Source organism: Lontra canadensis, unplaced genomic scaffold (assembly GCF_010015895.1).
Source record: "Lontra canadensis isolate GAN:19392208 unplaced genomic scaffold, GSC_riverotter_1.0 scaffold136, whole genome shotgun sequence".
In the NCBI taxonomy this organism is placed as follows: Eukaryota; Metazoa; Chordata; class Mammalia; order Carnivora; family Mustelidae; genus Lontra; species Lontra canadensis.
In genome coordinates this window covers 485,926-511,991 of record NW_022631130.1, presented here as the reverse complement: position 1 = coordinate 511,991, position 26,066 = coordinate 485,926, and the positions used below count along the sequence as shown (strand labels likewise).

The following is a 26,066-nucleotide window of genomic DNA, read 5'->3' as shown; positions in this document are numbered from 1 at the left end:
CCCCAACTTGGGGTGTTCTCAAAGGGAGGGGTGCACTGAGGCACCACAGGCTCAATCCCCCAGTAGGCAGAGTAAGTGGGGCTTAGTTCATCAGCACAGCATGGCACCCAAAGAAAAACTAGCAGGGTCAGCTTTAATGAACATTAATAGAATTTTCCATTCAGAAAGTCTACAAAGAAGCTGTCTTAATCATAGCATACACAACAATAGTTTTATGTCACTTCAAATAATAAAAATTGGCCTTGAATTGTCGATGGAGGCTGGGAGGGACTCAGTGTATTATGTTCTGGGACCTTGCAGGTCCCACTAGCTCTGGTCTCCCCTTTCTGAAGAGCCCCAAAGCCAGGGCCAGGTGGGGACAATGAAGGAGCCACCACCTTCTCATTCTACAATAGAAATGATCCCCTGACCTCCCAACACCTCACCTCTTCTAATGTGAAAGTGTCAGTCCCTCCTACTGCCTTGTTTCTCCAACTGAAAAGTATGCACAGATCATCCCTGACTTTGAGTTTCCAGTTATACAGACCAGAGCTCCTCCTCATTTCTCCGTATGAGCCACAGAGATGCTGCTATGGCTTCCTGACCCATTATCCTGACCACAGCTGCACACTGACTACATTTCTCATTTTTCTAAGAACACCAATAGATTTAATCACCCCAGGCCTTTATTTCTCCAGTCAAAACCATGCCCGAGCCTATCTTAGCATAAATAAAAATTAACTCAAAATGAATCAAAGACCTAAATAAAAAGTTAAAACTAAAGAACTCTTGGAAGAAAACACAGAGGTAAATCTTGGGTCAGAGAGTGGTTTTTTAGTCATGACACCAAAAGCATGAACAACAAAAGAAAAAAGAGATAATTGGACTTTATCAAATTGAAAAACTTTTGTGCTTCAAAAGACACTATCAAGAAGTGAAAAGATGACTCAGAGAGCAGGAGAAAATATTTGCAGATTACATATCTGATAAGGTACTTATATCCAGAATAAATAAAGAACTCTTATAACTCAACAATAAAAAGACAACTAATTAAAACATGGGCTAAAGGTTTGAACAAGACATTTCTCCAAAGATGATATACAAATGAACAATAAGCACATGAAGAGATACTCAAGGCATCAGGGAAACACAAACCAACACTACACTGAGATACCACTTCAAATACCCTGGGGTGGCTAACATAAAAAAGACAGGCAATAGTAAGTGTTGGTAAGGATTTGGAAAAATTAGAGCCTTCATACATTGCTGGTGGGAATGTAAGCTGGTGCAGACACTTTGAAAAACAGTTGGGTCGGGGTGGAAAACAATTTATCATGCTAATGGACATCAGAAGAAAGCAGGAGTGGCAATCCTTAGATCAGATCAATTAGATTTTAAGCCAAAGACTATAATAAGAGATGAGGAAGGACACTATATCATACTCAAAGGATCTGTCCAACAAGAAGATCTAACAATTTTAAATATCTATGCCCCTAACGTGGGAGCAGCCAACTATATAAACCAATTAATAACAAAATCAAAGAAACACATCAACAATAATACAATAATAGTAGGGGACTTTAACACTCCCCTCGCTGAAATGGACAGATCATCCAAGCAAAAGATCAACAAGGAAATAAAGGCCTTAAATGACACCCTGGACCAGATGGACATCACAGATATATTCAGAATATTTCATCCCAAAGCAATAGAATACACATTCTTCTCTAGTGCACATGGAACATTCTCCAGAATAGATCATATCCTCGGTCCTAAATCAGGTCTCAACCGGTATCAAAAGTTGGGATCATTCCCTGCATATTTTCAGACCACAAAGCTCTGAAGCTAGAACTCAATCACAAGAGGAAACTTGGAAAGAACCCAAATACATGGAGACTAAATAGCATCCTTTTAAAGAATGAATGGGTCAACCAGGAAATTAAAGAAGAATTGAAAAAATTCATGGAAACAAATGATAATGAAAACACAACGGTTCAAAATCTGTGGGACACAACAAAGGCAGTCCTGAGAGGAAAATATATAGCGGTACAAGCCTTTCTCAAGAAACAAGAAAGGTCTCAGGTACACAACCTAACCCTACACCTAAAGGAGCTGGAGAAAGAACAAGAAAGAAACCCTAAACCCAGCAGAAGAAGAGAAATCATAAAGATCAGAGCAGAAATCAATGAAATAGAAACCAAAAAGCAACAGAACAAATCAACGAAACTAGGAGCTGGTTCTTTGAAAGAATTAATAAGATTAATATAATATATACAATATAATTAAATTAATATAATAAATATATTTTATTTATATATAAATATATTTTATTTATTTATATATATTTATATATTTATTTATTATATATATTTAATATATTTATTTATATATATTATTTATTTACGAATGAAAGAGGAGAGATCACAACTAACACCAAAGAAATACAGACAATTATAAGAACATACTATGAGCAGCTCTACGCCAACAAATTTGACAATCTGGAAGAAATGGATGCATTCCTAGGGACATATAAACTACCACAACTGAACCAGGAAGAAATAGATACCTGAACAGACCCATAACCAGTAAGGAGATTGAAACAGTCATCAAAAATCTCCAAACAAACAAAAGCCCAGGGCCAGACGGCTTCCCGGGGGAATTCTACCAAACATTTAAAGAGAACTAATTCCTATTCTCCTGAAACTGTTCCAAAAAATAGAAATGGAAGGAAAACTTCCAAACTCATTTTATGAGGCCAGCATCTCCTTGATCCCAAAACCAGACAAGGATCCCACCAAAAAAGAGAACTACAGACCAATATCCTTGATGAACACAGATGTGAAAATTCTCACCAAAATACTAGCCAATAGGATTCAACAGTACATTAAAAGGATTATTCACCACGATCAAGTGGGATTTATTCCAGGGCTGCAAGTTTGGTTCAACATCTGCAAATCAATCAATGTGATACACCACATTAATAAAAGAAAGAACAAGAACCATATGATACTCTTAATAGATGCTGAAAAGGCATTTGACAAAGTACAGCATCCCTTCCTGATCAAAACTCTTCAAAGTGTAGGGATAGAGGGCACATACCTCAATATTATCAAAGCCATCTATGAAAAACCCACTGCAAATATCATTCTCAATGGAGAAAAACTGAAAGCTTTTCCGCTAAGGTCAGGAACACGGCAGGGATGTCCATTATCACCACTGCTATTCAACATAGTACTAGAAGTCCTAGCCTTAGCAATCAGACAACAAAAGGAAATTAAAGGCATCCAAATCGGCAAAGAAGAAATCAAACTATCACTCTTTGCAGATGATATGATACTATATGTGGAAAACCCAAAAGACTCCACTCCAAAACTGCTAGAACTTGTACAGGAATTCAGTAAAGTGTCAGGATACAAAATCAGTTGCATTTCTCTACACCAACAACAAGACAGAAGAAAGAGAAATTAAGGAGTCATTCCTATTTACAATTGCACCCAAAACTATAAGATACCTAGGAATAAACCTAACCAAAGAGGCTAAGAATCTATACTCAGAAAACTATAAAGTACTCATGAAAGAAATTGAGGAAGACACAAAGAAATGGAAAAATGTTCCATGCTCCTGGATTGGAAGAATAAATATTGTGAAAATGTCTATGCTACCTAAAGCAATCTACACATTTAATGCAATTCCTACAAAAGTACCATCCATTTTTTTCAAAGAAATGGAACAAATAATCCTAAAATTTATATGGAACCAGAAAAGACCTCGAATAGCCAAAGGAATATTGAAAAAGAAAGCCAAAGCTGGTGGAATCACAATTCCGGACTTCAAGCTCTATTATAAAGCTGTCATCATCAAGACAGCATGGTATTGGCACAAAAACAGACACATAGGTCAATGGAACAGAATAGAGAGCCCAGAAATAGACCCTCAACGCTATGGTCAACTAATCTTCGACAAAGCAGGAAAGAATGTCCAATGGAAAAAAGACAGCCTCTTCAATAAATGGTGTTGGGAAAATTGGACAGCCACATGCAGAAAAATGAAATTGGACCATTTCCTTACACCACACACGAAAATAGACTCAAAATGGATGAAGGACCTCAATGTGAGAAAAGAATCCATCAAAATCCTTGAGGAGAACACAGGCAGCAACCTCTTCGACCTCAGCCGCAGCAACATCTGCCTAGGAACATCGCCAAAGGCAAAGGAAGCAAGGGCAAAAATGAACTATTGGGATTTTATCAAGATCAAAAGCTTTTGCACAGCAAAGGAAACAGTTAACAAAACCAAAAGACAACTGACAGAATAGGAGAAGATATTTGCAAACGACATATCAGATAAAGGGCTAGTGTCCAGAATCTATAAAGAACTTAGCAAACTCAACACCCAAAGAACAAAATAATCCAATCAAGAAATGGGCAGAAGACATGAACAGACATTTCTGCAAAGAAGACATCCAGATGGCCAAAAGACACATGAAAAAATGCTCCATATCACTCGTCATCAGGGAAATACAAATCAAAACCACAATGAGATATCACCTCACACCAGTCAGAATGGCTAAAATTATCAAGTCAGGAAATGACAGATGCTGGCGAGGATGCGGAGAAAGGGGAACCCTCCTACACTGTTGGTGGGAATGCAAGCTGGTGCAACCACTCTGGAAAACAGCATGGAGGTTCCTCAAAATGTTGAAAATAGAACTACCCTATGACCCAGCAATTGCACTACTGGGTATTTACCCTAAAGATACAAACGCAGTGATCCGAAGGGGCACGTGCACCCAAATGTTTATAGCAGCAATGTCTACAATAGCCAAACTATGGAAAGAACCGAGATGTCCATCAACAGATGAATGGATAAAGAAGATGTGGTATATATACACAATGGAATACTATGCATCCATCAAAATAAATCAAATCTTTCCATTTGCAACGACGTGGATGGAACTAGAGGGTATCATGCTTAGCAAAATAAGTCAATTGGAGAAAGACAATTATCATATGATCTCCCTGATATGAGGAAGTGGAGATGCACACGGGGGGTTAAGGGGGTATGAGAAGAATAAATGAAACAAGATGGGATTGGGAGGGAGACAAACCATAAGTGACTCTTAATCTCACAAAACAAACTGAGTGTCACTCGGGGGAAGGGGGTTGGGAGAAGGGGGGTGGGGTTATGGACATTGGGGAGGGTATATGCTATGGTGAGTGCTGTGAAGTGTGTAAACCTGGCGATTCACAGACTTGTACTCCTGGGGATAAAAATATATTATATGTCTATAAAAAATAAAAATTAAAAAAAAAAAAGAAAAACAGTTGGGTCATTACTCAGAAAGATAAATACAGAATTACCTATATCAGTATATATACTGATATATCCTATATCAGTATATATACTGATATACTACAAAGAAGTGAAAACATTTGCCTACATAAAAACTTGCATGTGAGTATTCATGGCAGCAATATTCATAATAGCCAAAAGGTGGAAACAATGCAAATGTTTATCAACTGACAAAGAGATAAATGAAATGTGCTATATTTACACAGTGGAATATGATCATACTACAATAGAAGGAAATAATTTTCTGATACATGTGATGTCATGGACGAACCTTAAAAACATTATGCTAAATGAAAGAAGGCAGCCACAAAGACCACACATTGCACTGGGTCCATTTGTATGAAATGTCTAGAACAGGTAAATCCACAGGGATGGAAATTATCAGTTGCCCAGGATTGGGGGAAAATGCAGACTGATGATTAATTGGAGGTTCCATTTTGGAGTGATGAAAATCTTCTAAACTTATGGAAATGGTTACCCACCTCTGTGAATACACTAATGACCATTGAGTTGAGGCTACAATGGGTGAATTACATGATATGTGAATTATATCTCAATAGAGCTATCACTGATAGCTATCACTGCTATCACAAAGCATGCATGGTCCATCCCATTCCCTCCATCACATCGCTGGCTCTGCAAAATGACCATGTTCTTTCAAGCTTTCTTCCCATGGCCTTTCTGGAATGATCCAGATTTGGAAGGAAGGGGAAGTAGAGAGGAGCTGCACGTACCTTCTGTCTGGTAGTACACCTCACCCGCAAAGTGGATGATGCCAAATCTGCCATCATGGATGTTCCTGGGCTGCAGGTAGGCCTTGTTGTTGGCATGGACGTTGTTGAGTTTTTGCAGCATGGTGGTATCTGTCCCCTGGAAGAACACAGACACCCTATGGGCTGACATCCCAGAGTCCAGCCATGGGGAGGTCAGCTGGCATATCCACAGGGCTCAGGGGCTTCCTCACAGAGGCAAAGCAACCGGGCTCAGAATGACTGAGGACCCTTCTACAGATGGGAAACTGCTGCCCAGGGATAGGTGACTACTCTCAGTGAATGGGGACCAAGCTGGAAGCAGAGAATGGGTCTGCCAACTTCCAGTGCCAGCTCTCCCCGTCCAGCCTTCCTTACAATTATCTAGGTACCCTAACCCTGGTTTCACCCTTCTCTGGACTCTGAACTCTTACTATTTTGAAAATTTACTGCCCTAAGGACAGGCAGAGTTCCTTGAGGGTGAGCAGGCAAGCATTTCCCTCTCTTGCACCCCTGCAGCCCTTGGTCCATGGGTGCGTTCTTAGAGTAAATAATCAGTGACCGTGCTGTCATGCTGCTGGGGAGAGGGAGTGAGGGTGGGGTTGGTGAGCCTCCAGGCGAGGAGGTTGCTTAGGCTGGGGCTGGTCTGCTAATCCCTGGCAGAGTTTTCAGCAACCCAGGGACCCATGGGCCACCCCAGGGGAGTTTCCCAACCTTGAGGGCAAGAGCCATGAGCAGGGGTCTCCACCCTCATGAGGGTCTGCAGGCTCAGGGGCTTACCTGTGGGAAGTGGCTCTCTTCGTCCAGGAGGGAGATGATGCTCATGGGCTTGAGGGCCAGCAGGTCCAGTGTGGGCCGATTGTCATTGTAGTGGATGTAATCCCAGGCGATGTTCTCTGAGAGATATTCCTCCTGCTCCATGGTGAACACGTGCTGCACAAAGAACTGCTGCAGGTGCTCGTTCGCAAAGTTGATGCAGAGCTGCTCGAAGCTGTGGAGGGAATGCACACCCAGAGGTGGAGCGAGGTCAGCTCGCTTCCTTTTGGAGCTGGCTAGAAGCGTTGACCACCAGCCATTTGCATCCGGCCATGCATGCATGCCCACGGACACACATCCCCATACATGTGTACTCCCTCTTCCCTCTGTCTCTGCCACCATAACCTCCTCCAGCCCACGGCAGACAGACTAGGAGAATGTCATCATGAGATCATCCTTAGGGGACTAGGTGTCCTGTAGCAGCCCCAGCCCCAGGGGCAAGGGGTCTTGGTGTTGAGATGAGATTTGGGAGACCAGGTAACGGTAATGACTGCTGGGCTGCTTTGCATCAGTCAGACATACTCCTTGCTCCCACCCCATCCTCCAGCTGCTCTTCCTCCTGGACACCCCACCTCCAGAAATGATCCCTCCACTCACCACCCCTGGCTCAAGTCACCAACCAAGGAGTCACGCTTGACACCTCTCCCTGCCTCCTCCCCAGTTCCAGTCAGCTGCCGAAGTCTGGTTCCCACTCGCTCCATCACAGCACCCTGACCTGTGTACTCTCTTCTACTTCCACGGCAGAGGCCTATGTCCAGGCCCCCTTATTCGCCGGGAAAAACCCAGGGGTGGCTTCCTGCCGGCTCCCTGCATCCCCACATCTCCACATGCTGCTAGGGGGAGCTCTTTGGAGAGCAGGCCCCGCTTGTCCCCCGGCTTCCAATCCTCCCAGGTTTCCCGCTGTTTTCACATTCTCCTCAGACAGAGACACAGTACAAAGCCTCCCCGCAGCTCCCAGGGAGTGGCCTGGGTCACCGTGGCCTCCTTCCCATGGCGCTGTGAAGGCATCCACTTCTTCCATGCCTTGGAGTGGTCTCACGTTTGCTACCACCCTCCTCTCCTTCCTCATTGCCCAGCTCGTTCTGTTCAACCCTTGGCTCTCACTATCTTCCTCAGGATGGGTTGCTCATATATGCAAATCCTCATCATACCTGAGCCTGGTCGTTCAACACCTGCTAACCCAAGAGGTGAGGGGACAGGTCCCCCGTGTCCCCCACTCCCAGCACACTGCCTGGAGAGTGCTCAGTGGCCACCTGCAGGAGGGGACTGGAGCCCTGTAGCAAAGCCAGCTTGTGGCTCCTTCAAGGAAGGGCCCTGTATAAATGACCAGTTGCCCCGCAACCAATTATTCGTCCACCTCCAAGCTGTCTAAGTTGTGTGGTCTGCTCAGCTGTCGTTCTTGGGAACAGAAACCAATGATCTGAATCACACTTGAGTTTCTGTGCCTTAGAGCTGCCCTTGCACTGGGCTGAGTTCTGCCAGCCCTGCCCATCCCCCAGCATCCAGTGAGCAGGCCTTCGCCCTGCCCCCCGCCCCCCAGATGGCTGGGGATTCTGCAATCCCAGAGAGCTCCTGTTTACTTGTCCCAAGGTCCTTATTTTCCTGATCTGTCATCCTCCTGCCACTTGATAATGCCCCAGGGCATCACTTGTCCTCATTCAGCTCCACTGCCTGACTCTCTTCAGCACCCTGTCTCCTCCTCTCCCCAGCCTTCATCACAGTCCCAGCTAGGCATCACTTTTCTGACCTGCCTCCTGCCTCTGGCTCTTGGGCTTCCCGTCTGGGGTGCTGGGACACTGGGATGCAGGATCAGAGGTATCCTGCCTTGTCTTACCCTTGCCAAACTCCGAAGTCAGGGATGGGCACACATCCCCTGCTTTCTGCCACTACCTAGTATGACAGTTCATCTAAAGATGCAGTTCACCCCAGCCTCACGTGATCATTCACTTTAGTTCATTAGGAGAGCAGATGGCTCGAAAAAGGTGATAAAAGCTAGGGCTTTAGCCTTGCGCTTGGGGATGCTTGTAGCTCGCTGTGGGGGGGGTGTCAGAGGGGTGCACAGACCGTCTCACTGCAGGCACATTCAGGCCTGCAGAGCACACTCACATCTGTGAGAAGGTGGGAGGGGTTCCTGCTTCTGGTCTCATGGTGGGGGCAGAGGGGGGCAGAATGTTTACCTTCCAGCTTGCTCAGTTAGAGAGGAGCTAAGCTGATCTCCCAGTCTCTGAAAGCAGGTGAACTGAGATCTTCATACCTATTTTTCTGGAAATTTTCAAAGCCAAATATGTCCAGGAGGCCAATGGATCTTTGTACATTTTTGGGGTCCTGGGCAGGTGGAGTGAAAATCGCAGTGTTGATCTTCTTGACAATCCACAGGAAGAGGTGCCCATAGATGCCCTGAGGAGACATGGGGTAAAGCCCATGGGCTTTGAAGCGTAAGAGGAATGCAGCCCCTCATTGCTAAGCTCACCTACAAAGGCTGCACGCACGCAGATCTCATGGACCGACTGAGGGCACTATCCCTACTTTAAAGGCAAGAAACTGAAGGCCAGAGAGGCCAGGAAGCCCACCGTCACCAGACTGGTGACTGGCAGTGTCAGGACTCACTCAGCCATCTCTGCTCTTTCCTACTCTCCCCCAGCAGGGCAAGAAGCCATGTTCAACAAAGAGATATATGAGCCCCTTCTCCCACAACTCTGTACCTTGACAAAGGCATCCCTCCTGTCTGCAGCCTGGGTGATGTTCAGGGGCCTGGTGACAGACTCCCCTCGGATGATGATGGAATGCTTGATCAGACAGTCCCGGAGCGCCTGGTACTCAACCTGGAAAGGTGGGTGGGAACTCGCATCACAGTTAACAGGACAGGGTCTGGCTCCATGCCTAGGACTTACTTAGGACACGTCTTGTTCTCTTTTGTGACTGGACACTCTATGCCCGAGGCCTGAGAGGGTGGGAGACGCCTGTGGGGCCATCCAGCAGGGTCAGGCCAGATGAAGGTTTGGGTCAGCATCTGTCTGCCCTGGCCCAGCATCTAAGCACCAGGGTGTCAGAATGTTCAGGAAGGATGCACAAGCTGAGTGGGTCCTGGGCATGCTGGCTGCTTGGTTTACCAGCTAGCTCTATGCTGGTCTTCTGGGGTCTGGGGAAGGGGCTGGTGCCATAATCAGACCTGGGAAAACAATGGGCAGGGAGGGCTCTGAGTCCAGGCCTTTGGCCTCTGGATATGCCCCAATTGAAGCCACTCCCGCTTGGAGTCTGAGGCCTAAGGGAGCAAGAGGACTCTGGATGGGCCAGTCCTTCTCACCATGCACGAAACACTGAGCCAGCAAGAACCCAAAGAACCGTGAACCAAATAAAGAACATCAGCAGCAAAATGTGATTGCTTTGCTTGTTTGCTTCTGATGCTATCAATTCCCCACCAGAACTGTCAATGGGGTGTGATATGGAGGATATTATAATGACCCCAGGGCAAAGATATCTCTCTATCCAGTGCCGCCATTCTTCCTCCAAGTCCAGGCTCCGTTTGGTCTCTGTAATAACCTGGAGGGCTATTGATATGAGCACATCCCACTTTCCCAGAACAGCACAACTCAGGTGGGGGCTTGTTGAAGGGAGGTAGAGAAGGGCCACGTGTAAGGGCCCCAGGCTATGTGGCCTTGCGGGGGGGGGGGGGGGGGGGGGCTTGGGGACTAGGTGGGGTGGGGAGTGAGGATGCTGAGTGAAGGCCACTGGAGAGCAGCGGGGACACAGGAATTGGGAAGAAATGTGTGTTAAAGCCAGGCTGATCATTTTGTTGTTTTGTTAAAGAGTAGCTCACACTGCTTCCCACCTTCCTTGCTACCCTCAGTGCCTGCAGTGCCCAGATGGGTACAGGGATTGAGTTGAGAGATAGGGAGAGGGGTGGGGGGCAGGAGTGGGAACCTGGGAAGGGTTAATGACAATCAAGTGTTGGGGGGCTGTGAGCCCAGGCCTCTGGGACCCCTCACAGAAATGGAAGCTGGAAGTCACAATGGCCAGGCTACCTCCAATAACTTCAGCACAGTGGGAAAGGCAGGTGTGTCCATCACGTCAGAGGAATCCAGGTTCTCGAAGACTGCAGCTGGGGAGAGAAGCAGTGACCCTGAGTGGGAAACCGGCCTGAAGTGATGGGACAGGGGCCCCAGGAGAACCTGAGCCTGGGGGAGCCCCAGATCCAGCGATTATGGGCACTTGTCCCTGGGTGGGTGGCACTGCCTCTCCCAGACCTTCTCTTGGGCAGGCAATGTCCCTGGGGATTACCAGCCCCTTAGTAGTGAAGGAATGTAACAGACTGCTTCCCCTCTGTTCAGCGAGATCATGGTGTTCCTTCAGTCAGTCAAGTAAGCGGGCATCAACAGAGCACAACTATAAGCCAGGCCCAGCCCTACTGCAAGAGTCTCCTGATTGGTCTCCCCATTTCAGTCCCCATCTTCCAGGATCCTCCACCTCAGGTCTGCCAGGCTTCAGGAGAGAGAAAGTGTTGTTTCTGTATATATAGTTTTTCTTTTTCAAACTTGAAAAAATTATAAAATAAAGCATACAGATAAAAAAAAGTATATAGAATCCAAAGGCATGTTATAATAAAACAATGATTCCATGAGTATGTAATAGTGAAACCACTATTACAGCCAAGATATGGAGCCTGGCCCACACTGAAGCCCTCACGGTCCTTTCCTGCTAAGACCGTGTTCCTCCCTACTCACTCATGGAAACCACTTCCTTGGTTTCCATTATTCTTTCACTACCAAATATTGATCCTGGAACAGCATTTAATTTCAGCTGTTTCTAAATTTTGTGTTAAGGGGGATCTAATTGAATGATCTATAAGATCTGCATTCTTCAGTGCCTGGTTTTACTCTCAACATCACATTCCTAATACTCTTCCATGTCCCGATGCCCCTGTGTGCATGTCAGTGCCCACCTGTCACCCACAGAAGTGCCCGGTTTAGTTGATAGGTGCTATGGGTACAGCAACAACTCACCTGGAGGAGATTTCCTGATGTGATTGAGAAAGGGGTCCAAATTTATGGACCAGTTTACTGAAAACTCTGTCCTTTCCTCACTGCTCCATGAACTGGTGTCCTTCATGAATTCTAGAATCAGCCATAGTTCCTTCCAGTATTGCCTTTGCCCCATCCTTTCTTTCTTTTCCTTTTGTATGTCAATTAAAGGTATGTTGCTGCTTCTCACTTGTCCTCCACATCTCCCACTCTCTTAAACATTTTCCACCCCCCCGTGTTTCCATGCTGTGTCCTGACTTTTCCTCCATTTACACATTCCTTCTCCATGTGTGTAAAACTGGCTGTTTGGGGCACCTGGGTGGCTCAGTAGGTTAAGCATCTGCCTTTGGCTCAGGTCATGATCTCAGGGTCCTGGGATCCAGCCCCACATCAGGCTCCCTGCTCAGTGGGGAGTCTGCTTCTCCTTCTCCCCCAGTTTGTGCTCACTTCTTTCTCTATCTCTAATAAATAAATAAAAATTTAAAAAACCTTGGGGCACCTGGGTGGCTCAGTGGGTTAAGCCTCTGCCTTCAGCTCAGGTCATGACCCCAGGGTGCTGGGATTGAGCCCCTCATCGGGCTCTCTGCTCAGCCGGGAGCCTGCTCCCCCCCCCTCTCTGCCCACCTCTCTGCCTACTTGTGACCTCTGTCTGTCAAATAAATTAAAAAAAAAATCTTTAAAATTTATTTTTTAAAACTGGCTGTTAAAATCATCCATTGAGTTCATTTTTTTTAATTTTAGAATTTCTATGTGACTCCTTAAAAAATCTATAATGTCATGTTTTCTGTTTCCAGTTTCCTGTCTAAATCTTCAAGCTTAGCTTTTTATTTCCTTGAACATAGCCAAGTGTAGATGCTTTGTCATTTGTGTCTAATAATAACAATTTGTAACAATAATAATAATAACGTCTGAAATCTTTGTGGCTCTATTTCAATTGTCTATTATTTCTGATGGCTCTTGCTCAGGATGTCTTATTTCTTTGTTCCTACTTATCTTTGGCTGCATGTTGGATGTTGAATTTAAAAAACTGTCCAAAGGAATAATGTATAATCTAGATTGATGCTATTTTCCTCCAGAAAGGAACTTCCATCAGATGCTTGGAGGCACTAATAGGCCAGAATACCCTGATGCCCAGACCACCTGGATGCTTACAAGTGGGTTTGCAACTTCATGCATAGCTTTGTTTACTCTGGTTCACCTTACCCTAAGGGGGTAGCCCTTTAGGGTCCTAACTAAACCTGGGGGATGATCAGAGTTTTCATCTCTGGAGGGCCTTAAGCTTTGACATCTTCCCTCTAACCCTGTGAGAACTCCAAAATCATAACTATAATTTTCAGTGCATTTTCCAGGACAGGGTTAGAACATGTGATCTTGGCAGGCTCTTGAGCTGAGAACTCCCAGAGATTTCTTCCTCCTCCTGTCACAGTCCCCCCACTCTTCCTCCCCAGGGGGTACAGTTTGGGTGGAAACAGCATTACCCATAAACTCCACGTTGCCTAGGTGGAGGATGGCTGCCAGCAACTTGCTGAGGTCCCAATTCTCAGAGTCAGAGAACATGAGGATCTTCATGGCGGAGCGGACATGGGCATAGTCCTTGGTGTCATCTAGGCCCTCACAGGAGGTGCAGTTTCCCTGCAAAACCAGGCACTTCAGCATTCTGGGGGCCACCCCCCACCACACCTCCTCCATCATAGGGCTAGCAGGGCAGAGACATGTCAGGGACTCAGCCAAGGGTGCCTAATAACTTCATAGGCTCCAGGTAGACTCTGAGAGGCCTCCTGGAGGCTCCAGCTCCGAAAATACACGAAAGTACTTCCACAGGTGGAATCATGCTGACATAGCCACAGTATGCCTGGGCTTTGCAGCTAGCACTGGCATCATTCAGCTTCTCTCAGCCTCCATTTGTCACCCATCCCCAGTAATGCCTGCCTTACCCTCTCTGTGAGTTCTTTCCTTTCACGAGCACCCTCCAAGGCTCCTGGGTACCAGGCCCTGTGCTACTTGCTGGGAATTCCATACACGGAGAGACCTGACCCTGCTTGGGGTGCTGTGCATCCAAGAAGGGAGGCAGGAAGCAAAGGATGGTATCATATGCTCTGACAGGTGCTGAGACCAAAGGGGGCCAGGACCAGCCCTACTGGGAAGTGGGGAAAAGCTTCATGGCGGTGGTGCCTGAACTGGCTCCACAGCAGCACAGGGAGAGGGTGATCTAGGCAGTGGACAGCTGGAGCTGGGCTGTGAGGTGGAGACAGGGACAGGGCTTGCGAGGAAGCTGGGGTCACAGTGGAAGGGGAGAGGTGGAGGGATGATGGGATCTGGAGGCCCTTGGAAACCATGCCACGGAGCCACAGGGAGCTCCTGCACAACTGTACTCCAAGACATGACCTGTCAGACTTGAGCTGTGGAAGGTCGGCAGATTGGGTGCTGGGTTAGGGGTCAAGTCTGATGACAGGGAGGATGCAGGAGGAAACTACCACCATGATCTGGGCAAGAAACGAGGAAGGCCTCCATATGGGGTAGGCAGGAGAGATTCCATCCCCTTTAACAGAACCTTGAGCTGGATGGCCTCTCGCATCACACTGTTCCAGGTGTGGGGATGCAGCCCAGAGGAAGAGCAAGGTCCCTGCTTTGCTAGAGCTCAAGTTGTACAGGCACCTACAAGGATGGGCAACTAGAATGAAACCGAGGAAGGAGAAACATGGCTAAGACTCTCTATCACCTGCTGGAACGTCTGTCTGCTGCAACCAGAAAAGGCTGAGGTTTGTCGGGAAGGATTCTGCGTTCAGAAGAAAATAAGGAAGCACATGGACAAGGGTTAAGTCTCTGAAAGTCATACGAACAGAAGGGTGGAGTGGAAGATGGAAAAGGGGAACCCTCAATTCCTGCCTCAGGGCTTTTCTGGGGCTGTAAACCACAGCTGCAGCAGGAACCAGCTTTCCTCTCCTTTCTCCTTTTGCTATTGAGAGATGCAGCGTGGGAGCAGGTAGAGGATGAGCAGGCCGGCGCAGCGCCGAGAGCTGGAGGGAGGAGGCGGCACCGGAAGGGTAAGGGCGGGGGCGGAGCGAGGCAGTGAGGGGCAGAGAAGGCGGGACGAGGAAGGCGGAGCAGGGCGAAGAGAGGTGGACCGGAGGGAGACCAGGCGGGAAGGGCAGGGGCGGGGCGGGGAGAGGTGGACCTGAAAGAGGAGGGGCGGGGAGGACAGGGGTGGGGTGGCGAGGGCCTCACCATGGTAAGGTAGTGGTACTCAGAGGGCGTCCCCAGGCTCAGCAGCTGCTTCTCCTCTGCGCTCATACCCATGAGCATGGAGTAGAAGATGTGGTAGTTCCGCTCCTCTGGGGCCTGATGGAAAGGTGTTCCAGAAAGCCTGGTAAACACTCCCCTAAGGCTGCCAGGCTTCAGAAATGCCTCCCGCCTCCAGCCTTGTCCCAGCTTCTGCTCCAAGGTCTGTCAACCAGATGTGGCTCTGGCATTGACCCAACGGTCGTTCGGTTCTGTCGATGTCCTCATTCTGGTCCTCCAAGCCAGCTTATGCCCACAGCCCTGTGCTATAGGCCACCCACCATGCGCAGCAAACACATGGCTCCCAGGATTTTCCCTGCATCTCCACTGCTCTTCCCAAACCTGAGGACATCTTGCCTAAAGTTGTAAGCTGGGAGTGAAGCCAGGATCCATTTCCTTAGCTGGTGACTGGCCTGGCCTTAAAATTAATTCTGGTTAAGGTGGGTAGTAAGCACCAAATGATATAGAACATGATATGGATGGAAAATTCAAAACAGAAAATGCTATCATTTCTTTTTCTTGAATACTGGGAAAGGACCATCATTATCCCATTCTAGGGGTCCTTGGCCCATCTCAGGGTAAGGCCAGGGTTCAGTGGCAGCAAACTAAGACCAATGAAGGCATGAGAGTGATGGAAGGGAAACTCTGTTGGAAGCCTTCTCATTCCCTGGCTCCTGGTCCTGGGGTGGGTGGAGGTTTCCCCAGGACCAGTGCAGCAGAGGGAGGCCTTACCTGCCGGCAGACCCGGGACTTCTCCAGGAGAAATTGCTCAATGCGTGCACCCTCGATCACTCCACTGGAGTTGAAGTGGATGTCAATATACTTCCCAAAGCGGCTTGAGTTATCATTTCGGATTGTCTTGGCATTTCCGAAGGCTGAGGGCCAGAGGGTGATGCCCATGATGGGAGCAGAGAGGAGAGAATTTACTTTGAGTGGGATCATCTGGGAAGGCTTCTGAGAGGAGGTGGCTGAGTCCAGAGTTGAAGGATGGGTAGTACTGCACTAGAAAATGATGGCAACCAAGAGTATGCTGAGAGGAAGACAAAGTACAAGTAAAGGCACAGATGCCAGTAAGCATGGGGTATATTTGCAGAGGGGCAAGTTTGGTTGGAGCATAAAATGCAGGAGGAAAGCAATGGAAGATAGATAGAACTAGTTAATAGCACAACACCTTGAATGCCAGGCTAAGAAGCTTGGAATTAGTCTGTTGGTGATGGGGGAGTCAGGAAAGCTTCTGAGGGAGTGTGGGATCAGATTTGTATTTTAGAAAGGTTGCTTAGGCTGAAGCGGGGGCCGGGTTGGAGAGGGGAAGCTTATAGGGAGAGTAGCAACAGCTGGTAGGGACCAGGCTCAGAGGAGGAGGTCAGACCAGAAGACTCTTGGATTGCAGCATGATCCAAAGTGCATTTCATAGAGCTGTTTCTGCAAGCTTCTCTGATTCGACCCACAATAAGAAAGATCCTTTGCGTTGTGTCTTAGTGCACACCCTCCCCACCTGTACACATTAATAAAAGGAAATATTCAGTACTGGTTCTGACCAAGAGCAATGCCCTGGGGTGTTTTCTATTCTATGCAATTTAATTTGTCCTAAAAGACTGATTTCATGACCCTTTGGTGGGTTGGGATGCAGGTTGACAATACCACCATACAACATACCGCATACATAGTCCTATGAGAAAAGGAAAAGGGTTCTTTGGTCTCTGCCTTGAGGAATCCCAACAGACAGCAGAGGCTCCTACAGAGGCTACCTATGCTTGGGAAACCTACTTCACGTTGTTGAACCCAGTGGCAGATCTCTCATCAAGAAAGAGCCTGAGGTAGGTTCCTTTTGGTAGAAATTGGCAACCTGATTCTAAAATGTATATGGAAAGGTAAAACACCTACAATGGCCAAGTTTGAAAAGGAAAAGCAAAATCGGAGGTTGTGGGCTACCTGACTGAAAAACTGACTAAGCTATGGAATTAAGCTACAGGAATCAAGACAGTGTGGCACTGGCAAAAGGGTCTGAGAGAGCAACAGAATGGAATAGAGAATCCAGAAACAGACCCACACATGTATGGTCAACTGATTTTAGACAAAGGTGCAAAGGCCACTTAATGGAGAAAGAATAGTCTTTTTGACAATAGGGGATAAAATTATTATGAAAGAAAAGAAGAAAAGAAAGGGAAGGAAAAAAATTGGAAAAAAAGCAGAAACTCGACTTATACCTTGCACCATAAAAAAAACCCCAACAATACAAAATAGATCATGGACCTAAATGTAAAGCTAAAACTGTACCACATCTAGAAGAAAACATGAAATCTCTGGATTAGGCAAAGATTTCTTTCTTTTTCTTTTTCTTTCTTGTTTGTTTTTTTTTTTTTTTGTGGGGGGAGGGGGCAAAGGGTAAGGGGAGAGAGAATTTAGCAGAGCTGGACACAGGGCTCGATCTCATGACCCTGAGATCATGACCTGAGTCAAAATCAAGAGTCAAACACTTAACCAACTGAACCACCCAGGTGCCGCAAAGATTTCTTAAATATGACCCCAAAACCATGATTGATAAGAGAAACAAAGATAAATTGAACTTTATGGAAATAAAAACTTCTGGTCTATAAAAGACACTGTTAGAAGAATGAACGGGCAAACTACAGACTGGGATAAAATATTTGCAAAACATATCTTATAAGAGGCTTGTATCCAGAAGATATAAAGAACTCACAAGTCATTAATAAGGAAACAACTCAATTTAAAAATGGGTAAAAGGTTTTAATAGATACAGAGAAGATACACAGATAGGAAATAAGCTCACGAAAAGATGCCATTAGCCATTAAGGAAATTTGAATTAAAATTATAGTGAGACACCAGTCTGTGCCTACTGGAGTAGCAAGCAACCACCATCACAGGCCCACATGCTGGTGACAATGTGGAGCAACCAGGACTCTCGTATTTTGCTGCTGGGAGTGCAAGATGGTACAGCCACTTCGATAAACACTCTGGCAGTTTGTGACAAAGGTAAATGTCTCACCATATGACCCAACAGTTTCACAACTACGTGTTTATTCAGAAGAACAACATATATTCACACAGTAACCTGTACGCAACTGTCTGTAAAGCTTTATTCATAATCACTAAAACCTATAACAACCTGGGTGCCCTTCAGCTATTATTGATGCAGAAAACAACATGAAAAATCCCAGGTGCATTATGGTAACAAAAGTAGCCAGACCCAAAAGATGGCAAACCATATGATTTCCTTTATATAACCTTCTGGAAAAGATAAAACTACAACTGACCCTTGAACAATGTGGGGGGTAGGGATGCTAACTCCTCATATAGTCGAAAATCTGTGTATAACTTTTGACTTCCCAAAACTTAACTAATTAACAAAACTAATTAATCAATAGACTACTGTTGACCAGAAGCCTTACTGATAACACAGTCAATTAACACATTTTGGATATGTATCATAAACTGTCTTCTCACAATAAAGTAAGCTAGAGAAAAGAAAATATTATTAATAAAATCACAAGAAGAGAAGATGTATTTATAATACTGTGTCCACATGTCAGTGGATCTGCACAATTCAAACCCTCATGATTCAGGGGTTGGCTGTATTAGGGGAAAGAAAGACAAACTGGTGGTTGCCAAAGGTTGGGGTTGGGAAGAGAGTTGACTACAAAGAGGCATGAAGGAAGTTTGGGGGTGATAGAACATTCCATACATGACTAAGATGGAACTAAAACTATGACCATGAGTTTGTCAAAATTCATACTCTATATCGAAAAATGTGAACTTTCACTGTACATAAAACACACCTGTGTTATAAAGAAACAGAGAAAATGCATTGACCGTGGCTGGTCACTGGGGAATCCAAGTCACTCATTTCTGGTCTGCCCCCATCAGAGACTGAGCGAGGAGGCTTATGGCCTGCCATTGCACCCAGTGCAGGCCTCCTCTAATGGGCACTTTGCTCTGAGCTCCCCCTCAGACCCTGGCAGATCTGCACACAGCTTGAAACCTCATCCTGCCCATTCCACTCTCCCCTTTCCTGTGTGTCCTACAGGTATCCTAGTCAGGATGCTTTTCCTGCCTGTTCCTGCTACTTCCCCCTTGGTCTCGATCAAGGGTACCCCTCAGCCAACCTCTTGCAGTCTTAACACCAGCTTCGCAATGCCCCCCCAGGTGACCCAAATGGACACACCCAGCATTTCCCAAACCAGCTTCATCTCAGAGTCCTTATTTAAAAGGAATACTTGTTTTGATCCTATGGAAAACACACTTAGTGAAAGCTTGTGATTCCCGGGAGCCCCCACACTACCATTCGCCACGTGCTCATTTTTCCTGTCCTGAGGTATCCTGTGAAGTCACAGAAGGGTACTATCCTGTCCCTCCCCATGGGAACCTCCTGGCAGGAAGTGCCAGGAAGCCCGCAGGGCCGGGGAGGAAGGCCCGTCCTAAGAGTGACCACTCACCTTCCAGGATGGGATTGGCCTCCAGGACCTGCTGCTCAATCCACGAATGCTGGCCGCTGACGGTGGCCAGGAACTGCAGGATGAGCTTGGTGGTTTCTGTCTTCCCTGCCCCAGACTCACCACTGCAAAGAGGGCACTCAAGATGTCAGTCAATAAAGCAGTCATTTCTTCAATACCCTCAACTCTTCTGCAAATCCACCACAGGCCCACTTTCAGGTCTGAACAGGGATAGCTCCTCCCTGTGCACAAGTCCTGCCACATTTCTCCTATGGGTCTCAGCTGTCTACTTTGTATCAGTTATTGGTGTGTTCATCTTTTCTGCCCTGCCTTGGATGCGAGACCCTGGAGCATGGTTGTATCTGGTTTATTCCAGTGTCACGGGCTCAGTGCTCAGTAACAACAGATGAATGAACAGGACCAGATGATGCAATATTTTGATATAACATTCTCTCTGTGAGCTGGCCAGAGGGGAGACTGCATCATTCACAATTACCCTGCCTTTAGCCTAAGAAAATGATCCCCAAATCAGAAAAAGCTTTCTCCACAAGCTTTGTGCTCATTAAAACATTTTTTATTGATCATTACAATTGCAGGTATCAGGGGCACCTGGCTGGCTCTGTTGGTGGAGCATGCGACTCAGGGTATAGGTTTGAGCCCCATGTTGGGTGTAGAGATTACGTTAAAAAAAGTCTTAAAAATAACCAACAGCTGTGGAAAATCAGAAGTAACACAAAGGGGGAGATTTGCTATGTTCCCTTGGGTCAAAAAACATTATGCAACCATTAGAACGAAACCTATACAGAGCCTCAGTGAGGTGGACAATGTTTATTAGGTACATAAAGTGACAAAAGTCCCTACTATTTAGTATAATTTTAACTAAGTGGATAGGGGAATCCTTTTCTTTCCAAAGTATCTAGAAATTTTTTTCTGAGAATATTTTCCTGAAATTTTGTAAAATTTTCATAGTGAAGCTATATTAATTTCATAATGGTGACATATGAAAACTAGTTTTTAAAAGCTTCTTAGGGAGTTTAACAAAATTAAAAATATACTTGTGTTTGGCATATTGCACACAGACAGGTTTGTAGTGATTACTATTACTATTATTGAGGTTTGCATGTCACTTTTGGGTAAATTATTTTTCATTATGGAAAATGTCAAACATTACAAATGGAGACTCAAGAGTGTCTTGCTAATAAAAGCAATTCTTGTCACCTGGTTGGGAATGCAGACTCCTAGGCCCACCCAGCTCTGCTCAGTCAGAATATGCATTTTCACAAGATCCCCAGGAGATTTCTGCACCTTACAGTTTGCATTACGAACTCCCACAGTTCCATCCCAGCTCCAGCTGCTGGCCCATTTTCTTTCCCATCCTGTGCTGTTTTGAAGCAAATCCAGAACAAATACTGTTTCATCTGAAAGTATTCTTTTAAAGAAAAGTTTTGATCAAATATGTTCACAATTACTATGCCAGCCAAGACAGTCCAGTCAACAAACTTCTGCCACTTGCCATGAACATGAATTCCCCAAACAACCCTCCAAGGTAGAGACAGGATATGCGGGCAGAGCAGGAGTGACTTGCTTGTGGCCTTTCTTATGGCCTTGAGGGAGGCGAGGGCAGGAAGAGAAGGCAGTTTAACTCAGAATGATCTTCTGCTCATGCAAAAAGCCACAGATCAGGGTGCTCTGCCCTCTTCTTGAGGCACTGATGTCATGGAGGTGAAAGCTGGCCCAGTGAACTTCCAGGCCAGCCTAGGGGCCAGCTCTGCTCAGGAGGCCTCCTGTGGTGAGGCTGGTCCTCCCAGTCCTGGGAGGCATGGGAGTGGGAACACACTGAGTAGGCAGGGAGAGCCTGGGAGGGAGACAGAGCACCAGCCCTCCTTGGCACATTACTCTGTTCACTTCCTGAGAAGTGGAAGTCACCCCAGGACACCTCTCTGTCTTCTTTCCAGTGCCCTGCATTTGAATTCCCTGCTTAACAGTTGTGTGTCTCTGGAAAAGGATCTCAGCCTCCCTGCTGCTAAATACCACCTCCTGCTCCAACAGTAGAAAAGGAAAACGAATATCTACTTCAGAGGGTTGCTGAGAACAGTGATCATCAATGCTACAGGACTTCATTTCGGTCTCTGTGCCAACATCACATTCAGAGAGGCCACGCTTCATCTGCCCTCCACCTAGAGCAGTAGCCCCATCACTGTCTTTTCTCTTTCCCTATAGTGCTTTTCTTCTAAGCTTTCATTACCTGCCTTTAAAAATTGGCTTATTTATTGCCTGTGTGTCTCCCCTTTTAGAATGTAAGCTCCATGAGGTGGGAATTTTAGTCCCTCTCATTTGCTGCTAACTCCACACAGTAGTACAATGCGGGGCATACAACTGGAGCACAGTGGAGCCTCCAATGAATGAATGAATGAAGTCTCCTATATCTCCAAGCAATGTGCCCTGGAGGCAAATTCTCCCTCCTCCTTCCTTTCCCTTTCTCCCTCCCTTCCTTCCACACCAGGAGGGCCTGTGCAGGAAGTAGGGAGGTCAGGCCAAGCAGAGGGTCTTTGAAGCAGGGTCAGGACCTGGACTGGAGCAGGACATGTCCCTCCTGGGCCTCAGCAACCTGAGAGCTGGCCACTGGAGCTGTTGCTACTGTCTTCATCTGAGGCCTGCCCAGAGATTTTTTTTTTTTTTTTGAGTGAGACCTCATCTCTTTGACCTTTGAGCCCCCAAGCCTCTGTTCCATTAAATGTGCCCATCACATTTTTTTTTCCTTGTCTCAGGAAATATTCACTGAAAGCTGGGCAATCAGGCTCTGCTCATACAGTGGAAGAACAGGTTCTGCAGGATGGAAGACTTGGAGGGAAATGTCAGGGTGAAGGGGCAGTAGGGGCCAGGTGCAGGTGAGCTAGGGTGTTTACAGTTGAATGGGAGCCCCTAAATCAAACAGGCTTTGTAGGCATGCTGGATGGGAGGGGTTTAGGGAGAGGAGGGGCTCCCTGCTTTACTGGACGGTCAGAGATCCCTACCAGGAATTCAGGGAGCCCTGAGCCCCACCTGATGATGCAGCACTGGTCTCTTTTGTTCCTCTTCAGGTTGAAGTAGCAGTTGTTGGCAATGGCAAAGACATGTGGTGGGAGTTCGCCCATGTGGTGGCTGTAATAGAGCTGCACCTGCTCCAGGCTGTAGAGGGGCAGCACCTGGAACGGGTTCACAGCCACCAGGATGGAGCCTGTGTAGGTCTGGGGAAGAGAACAGATGGTTAGTACCCTCTGCTCTGAAGGCCAACACTGCCTGGTCCTGACCTTGGCCTTGGGTGCCCCCACGGAGGTTTACCAGGCCTGACAGAGTCTAGCAGAGAAGTGGGGTCAGATTCTGGGCCAGGGAGACAAGATGCGCAGCTGCTCCGATCCTCCGTTCCGGAAGACAGGGGCGCTCACTGTGAATGGGAGCTGGGGGGGCGAGTGCTTTTACAGAAAGATTAAGTGTGGTTCTCTATGTTAACTATTTAGCGTTCTGTCCAGTATTTAGAATAATAAAATGCTCAATAAAAATTGGCTGAATTCATGACATGAGTTTTCACCTGCCTCCCACAGGGGCCTCCTCTGTGGGGCTGGCCAGCAAGAGTAGCCTCCACTGATCCTTCCTAGGATCGCCCCCCCCACCCCCGGTCAGGACCACCTGCTCACCCAAAGCCCCCAGGATGTCTGACTGTCCCTCTGGGAGTGGAACAGGGATAGCCACATCATCAAGTCACCTGATTACCCACATCCTAGCTTTCATTTTAGGAACAGAGAGTTCAATCTCTCTTACTCCAAGGACTGTGACAACCAGATAAAAGAATGCAAGCATAAGCTCTTTGGAAAGGATAAAGGATAAGCTCATTTTAGCTTATTGGCGTTATCAGTTCCAGGAGCTCTGACTCACATTCAGCCAGAGTGGACTCAGCATGCTCTGTCCCCTCTCTCCCACAGGGCCTCCTCAGTCTCCTGGCTAGCCTTCCCCTTTATTTGGGGTCCACTGCTCATTCTCCCACTCCTCTTAGCCTTCTAGAAAGTCTCCTCAGAGCCATCCCAGCCCCCTCTCGCCAGGAGAGGGCCAGGCAGTGGCTTCCTAGGCCATACCCTGTTAGGGCAGGGCTGGTGTCAGTTCTGAATATTGGCTCTACTGGGAAAATCTGCATTGGAACAGGGATGCACGGCTTAGGGCTGGGGTGAGCCTCCCATCCACTGCCAGGCTTTGGGAGAAGGACCCACATCTACCCACATGGCCCTCCTGGCCATCCCAGGACTTGTTTCATAGGGGGACAGAGGTCTTCTGCGTGGTGACTCTGTCTCTGCCACATGCGTAGGAAGGGTCCAGGCAGATGATGTCTAATCCTATGGTCTCTGGTCCATTTGGCCATCAGAGCAGGCCTTCCACTGAGCCACAGCACTAACTGAGCACCTACTGTGTACCAGGCACTATGCTGGCATGCTACATGTCAGTTTTCCGAGACCTCAAAGGTGGTATTATCACCCTACTTGTTTTGGATTGGGGAGCAGAGATGGAGAAACATTAAATTCCTTGACCACCTCAGGCAGTGAGGGCACAGGGAGTGGGGACTGAACCACGTATGTCTGGCTCCAAACCCACAGTGCCTGTTTTCTTGTTGTTGTTGTTGTTGTTGTTTTTGTTTTTTACACAGCCAAGAGGTCAGTGCCTGTGGACCGAGTTCCCCGGGTAGGAGGTGGAAATGGGGGACTCACGTAGATCTTGTGCTGCTGATAGCGGATCAGGAGGTTGTGCACCATGCCTGCCTCATTCAGGTCCCCCAGGCGGATCATGTCATCCACACCTTGCACAGAGATGGGGTGCATGGGGCTGAGGGTGTCAAGGTCCTCTGCTCGGATCCAGTGTTCCTGGAACAAAAGACACAGACTCCCCTGAGGCGCAGCCAACCCACAGCTCCTCCTCTCCAAGTTCCCCGCAGATCTGCTGACGTGGTAGCTTGACTAGTCTCTGGCTGAGGTCCAGGGAAACCTAAGGCAGGATCAGGGAAGATTGTGGTCGGAGAAAGAATGTGTGCAGGGTCAGAAGTCAGTGTGTAGCTGGTACTAATTTCAGACCAGGGTCAGAGGAGCTGACTTCAGAAGTCAGATTTGGCTGTGATTAGGATCAGGGACAGTTTGCAGCTGGGGGCCTCACAGATTGTTGGAATGAATAAGATCATGCAAGTAAAAGTGCTTTTTAAACTGTAAAACATAGATATTTTGCAAATAGAAAATATTATTGTTCATCTTTTACTATCTCCCCTAATATGGAGCTCACAGATCACAGATTAGAATCTTCTCCCTGGAGGCCAAGTTTCCACATGCCCTGTGCTGTAGCACCTCAGCAAAGAGGTCCCCCCGATGAGACTGAAGGGACCAGCTGGACCTCACCCTGCATGCCCTTCCCCAGGGCGCCATGCTTGGCCAAGCTTGCTCCCCCAACCCCCAATTGGCTGAGCTGCAACCCTGCAGGTCACCCCAGCTTCCCACTTTTCTCTTGCTTAGGCTATTTTGTTCAGGATAAACTGAATCTCATCCCCTTCCTCCTCACATTTTGGGGGCCCTCTTCTCCATGTTCCTTTCTCAAATACCTTTCCATCTCTCTTTTTTATCCTTCCAGCTCACCTTCCTTTGCTTTGCAAACCAGCTTTCAGCTGCCTTCTCCTCTCTGCCACAGACCCTTCCCCACTTCACTCCTTCCTGCTCCCCTAATTGGCCTAATTTTTCAACTATCAACTTGCTCCCTGCTCTTTGACTATAGAAACACTCCCCAAGACAGACATGTGATGTTTACCATGACAGGACCCCACCATGGTCTCTTCTGCCAGGTAGGTTCCCCCCACTTGGGCTCTGGAACCCCTAATGTTGGAAAGCAGCACCAGAAGAGGAGAGGGGCTCAGGGACCTGGAGGGATGGGGAGGTGAGGGTGGGCCCTGAGCTCCTGGACAACTTGGTCACACTGACCTTGCCCTCATCATCTTCAAGCAAGATCTTGCCAGGCTTTGTTTCTTTGACAATGCACCCGATGGCCACGCTGCTCTTGTTGGCAGAGAGGGGGTTCAGCCACACATGGTCACCCTGGAGAGCAGAGAGAAGACAGTGGTCAGATATTTGTTCCTCGTTCTCCTTCCTGTTCAAGATATACACTTTCCAGGGGGCTGTCCCTTCCAACCAGGACCCCCCAAGGTGGCTGGGGTGCACTCTCTCTCCTGCCCCTTCCTTCTGCTCCTCCTTCTCTTTCCCTCTCCTTCTTCTTCTCCCCTCCCTCCCTCCCTGCCCTTGCTTGCTTTTGCCAGGATGGTAGTGGGAGGTGGGAGGTAGCTGTGGAAGATTCCCTGGCCTACCTTGGTTCTAGGAAACAGACAAGCCATATTTGCAGGAAAAAAGTTGCACTGTGAGGTGGA

The 26,066-nt window shown here is 47.2% G+C and overlaps 1 protein-coding gene across 5 annotated transcripts in view; it reads right to left on the bottom strand.

Moving 5' to 3' along the window:
- Nucleotides 1-26,066, bottom strand: part of MYO7B (myosin VIIB) — a 79,600-nt gene that overhangs the window by 45,681 nt on the left and 7,853 nt on the right. For 4 of the 5 annotated variants that reach the window (XR_004380909.1, XM_032843206.1, XM_032843207.1 and 1 more), the window contains exons 2-13: nucleotides 25,627-25,740; nucleotides 24,379-24,531; nucleotides 22,688-22,872; nucleotides 19,649-19,770; nucleotides 15,926-16,068; nucleotides 15,140-15,253; nucleotides 13,393-13,546; nucleotides 10,919-10,995; nucleotides 9,599-9,718; nucleotides 9,151-9,293; nucleotides 6,861-7,071; nucleotides 6,066-6,201 (exon numbers count right to left, since the gene is read on the bottom strand). Coding sequence is in view for 4 of the 5 variants with exons in the window: in XM_032843206.1 (XP_032699097.1) it covers nucleotides 6,066-6,201; nucleotides 6,861-7,071; nucleotides 9,151-9,293; nucleotides 9,599-9,718; nucleotides 10,919-10,995; nucleotides 13,393-13,546; nucleotides 15,140-15,253; nucleotides 15,926-16,068; nucleotides 19,649-19,770; nucleotides 22,688-22,872; nucleotides 24,379-24,531; nucleotides 25,627-25,740 (1,672 nt within the window). In the remaining variant the exon portion in view is untranslated. Of the gene's footprint in view, nucleotides 1-6,065; nucleotides 6,202-6,860; nucleotides 7,072-9,150; nucleotides 9,294-9,598; nucleotides 9,719-10,918; nucleotides 10,996-13,392; nucleotides 13,547-15,139; nucleotides 15,254-15,925; nucleotides 16,069-19,648; nucleotides 19,771-22,687; nucleotides 22,873-24,378; nucleotides 24,532-25,626; nucleotides 25,741-26,066 lie in introns of those variants that run through there. The other variant, XM_032843209.1, reaches the window with a different exon arrangement.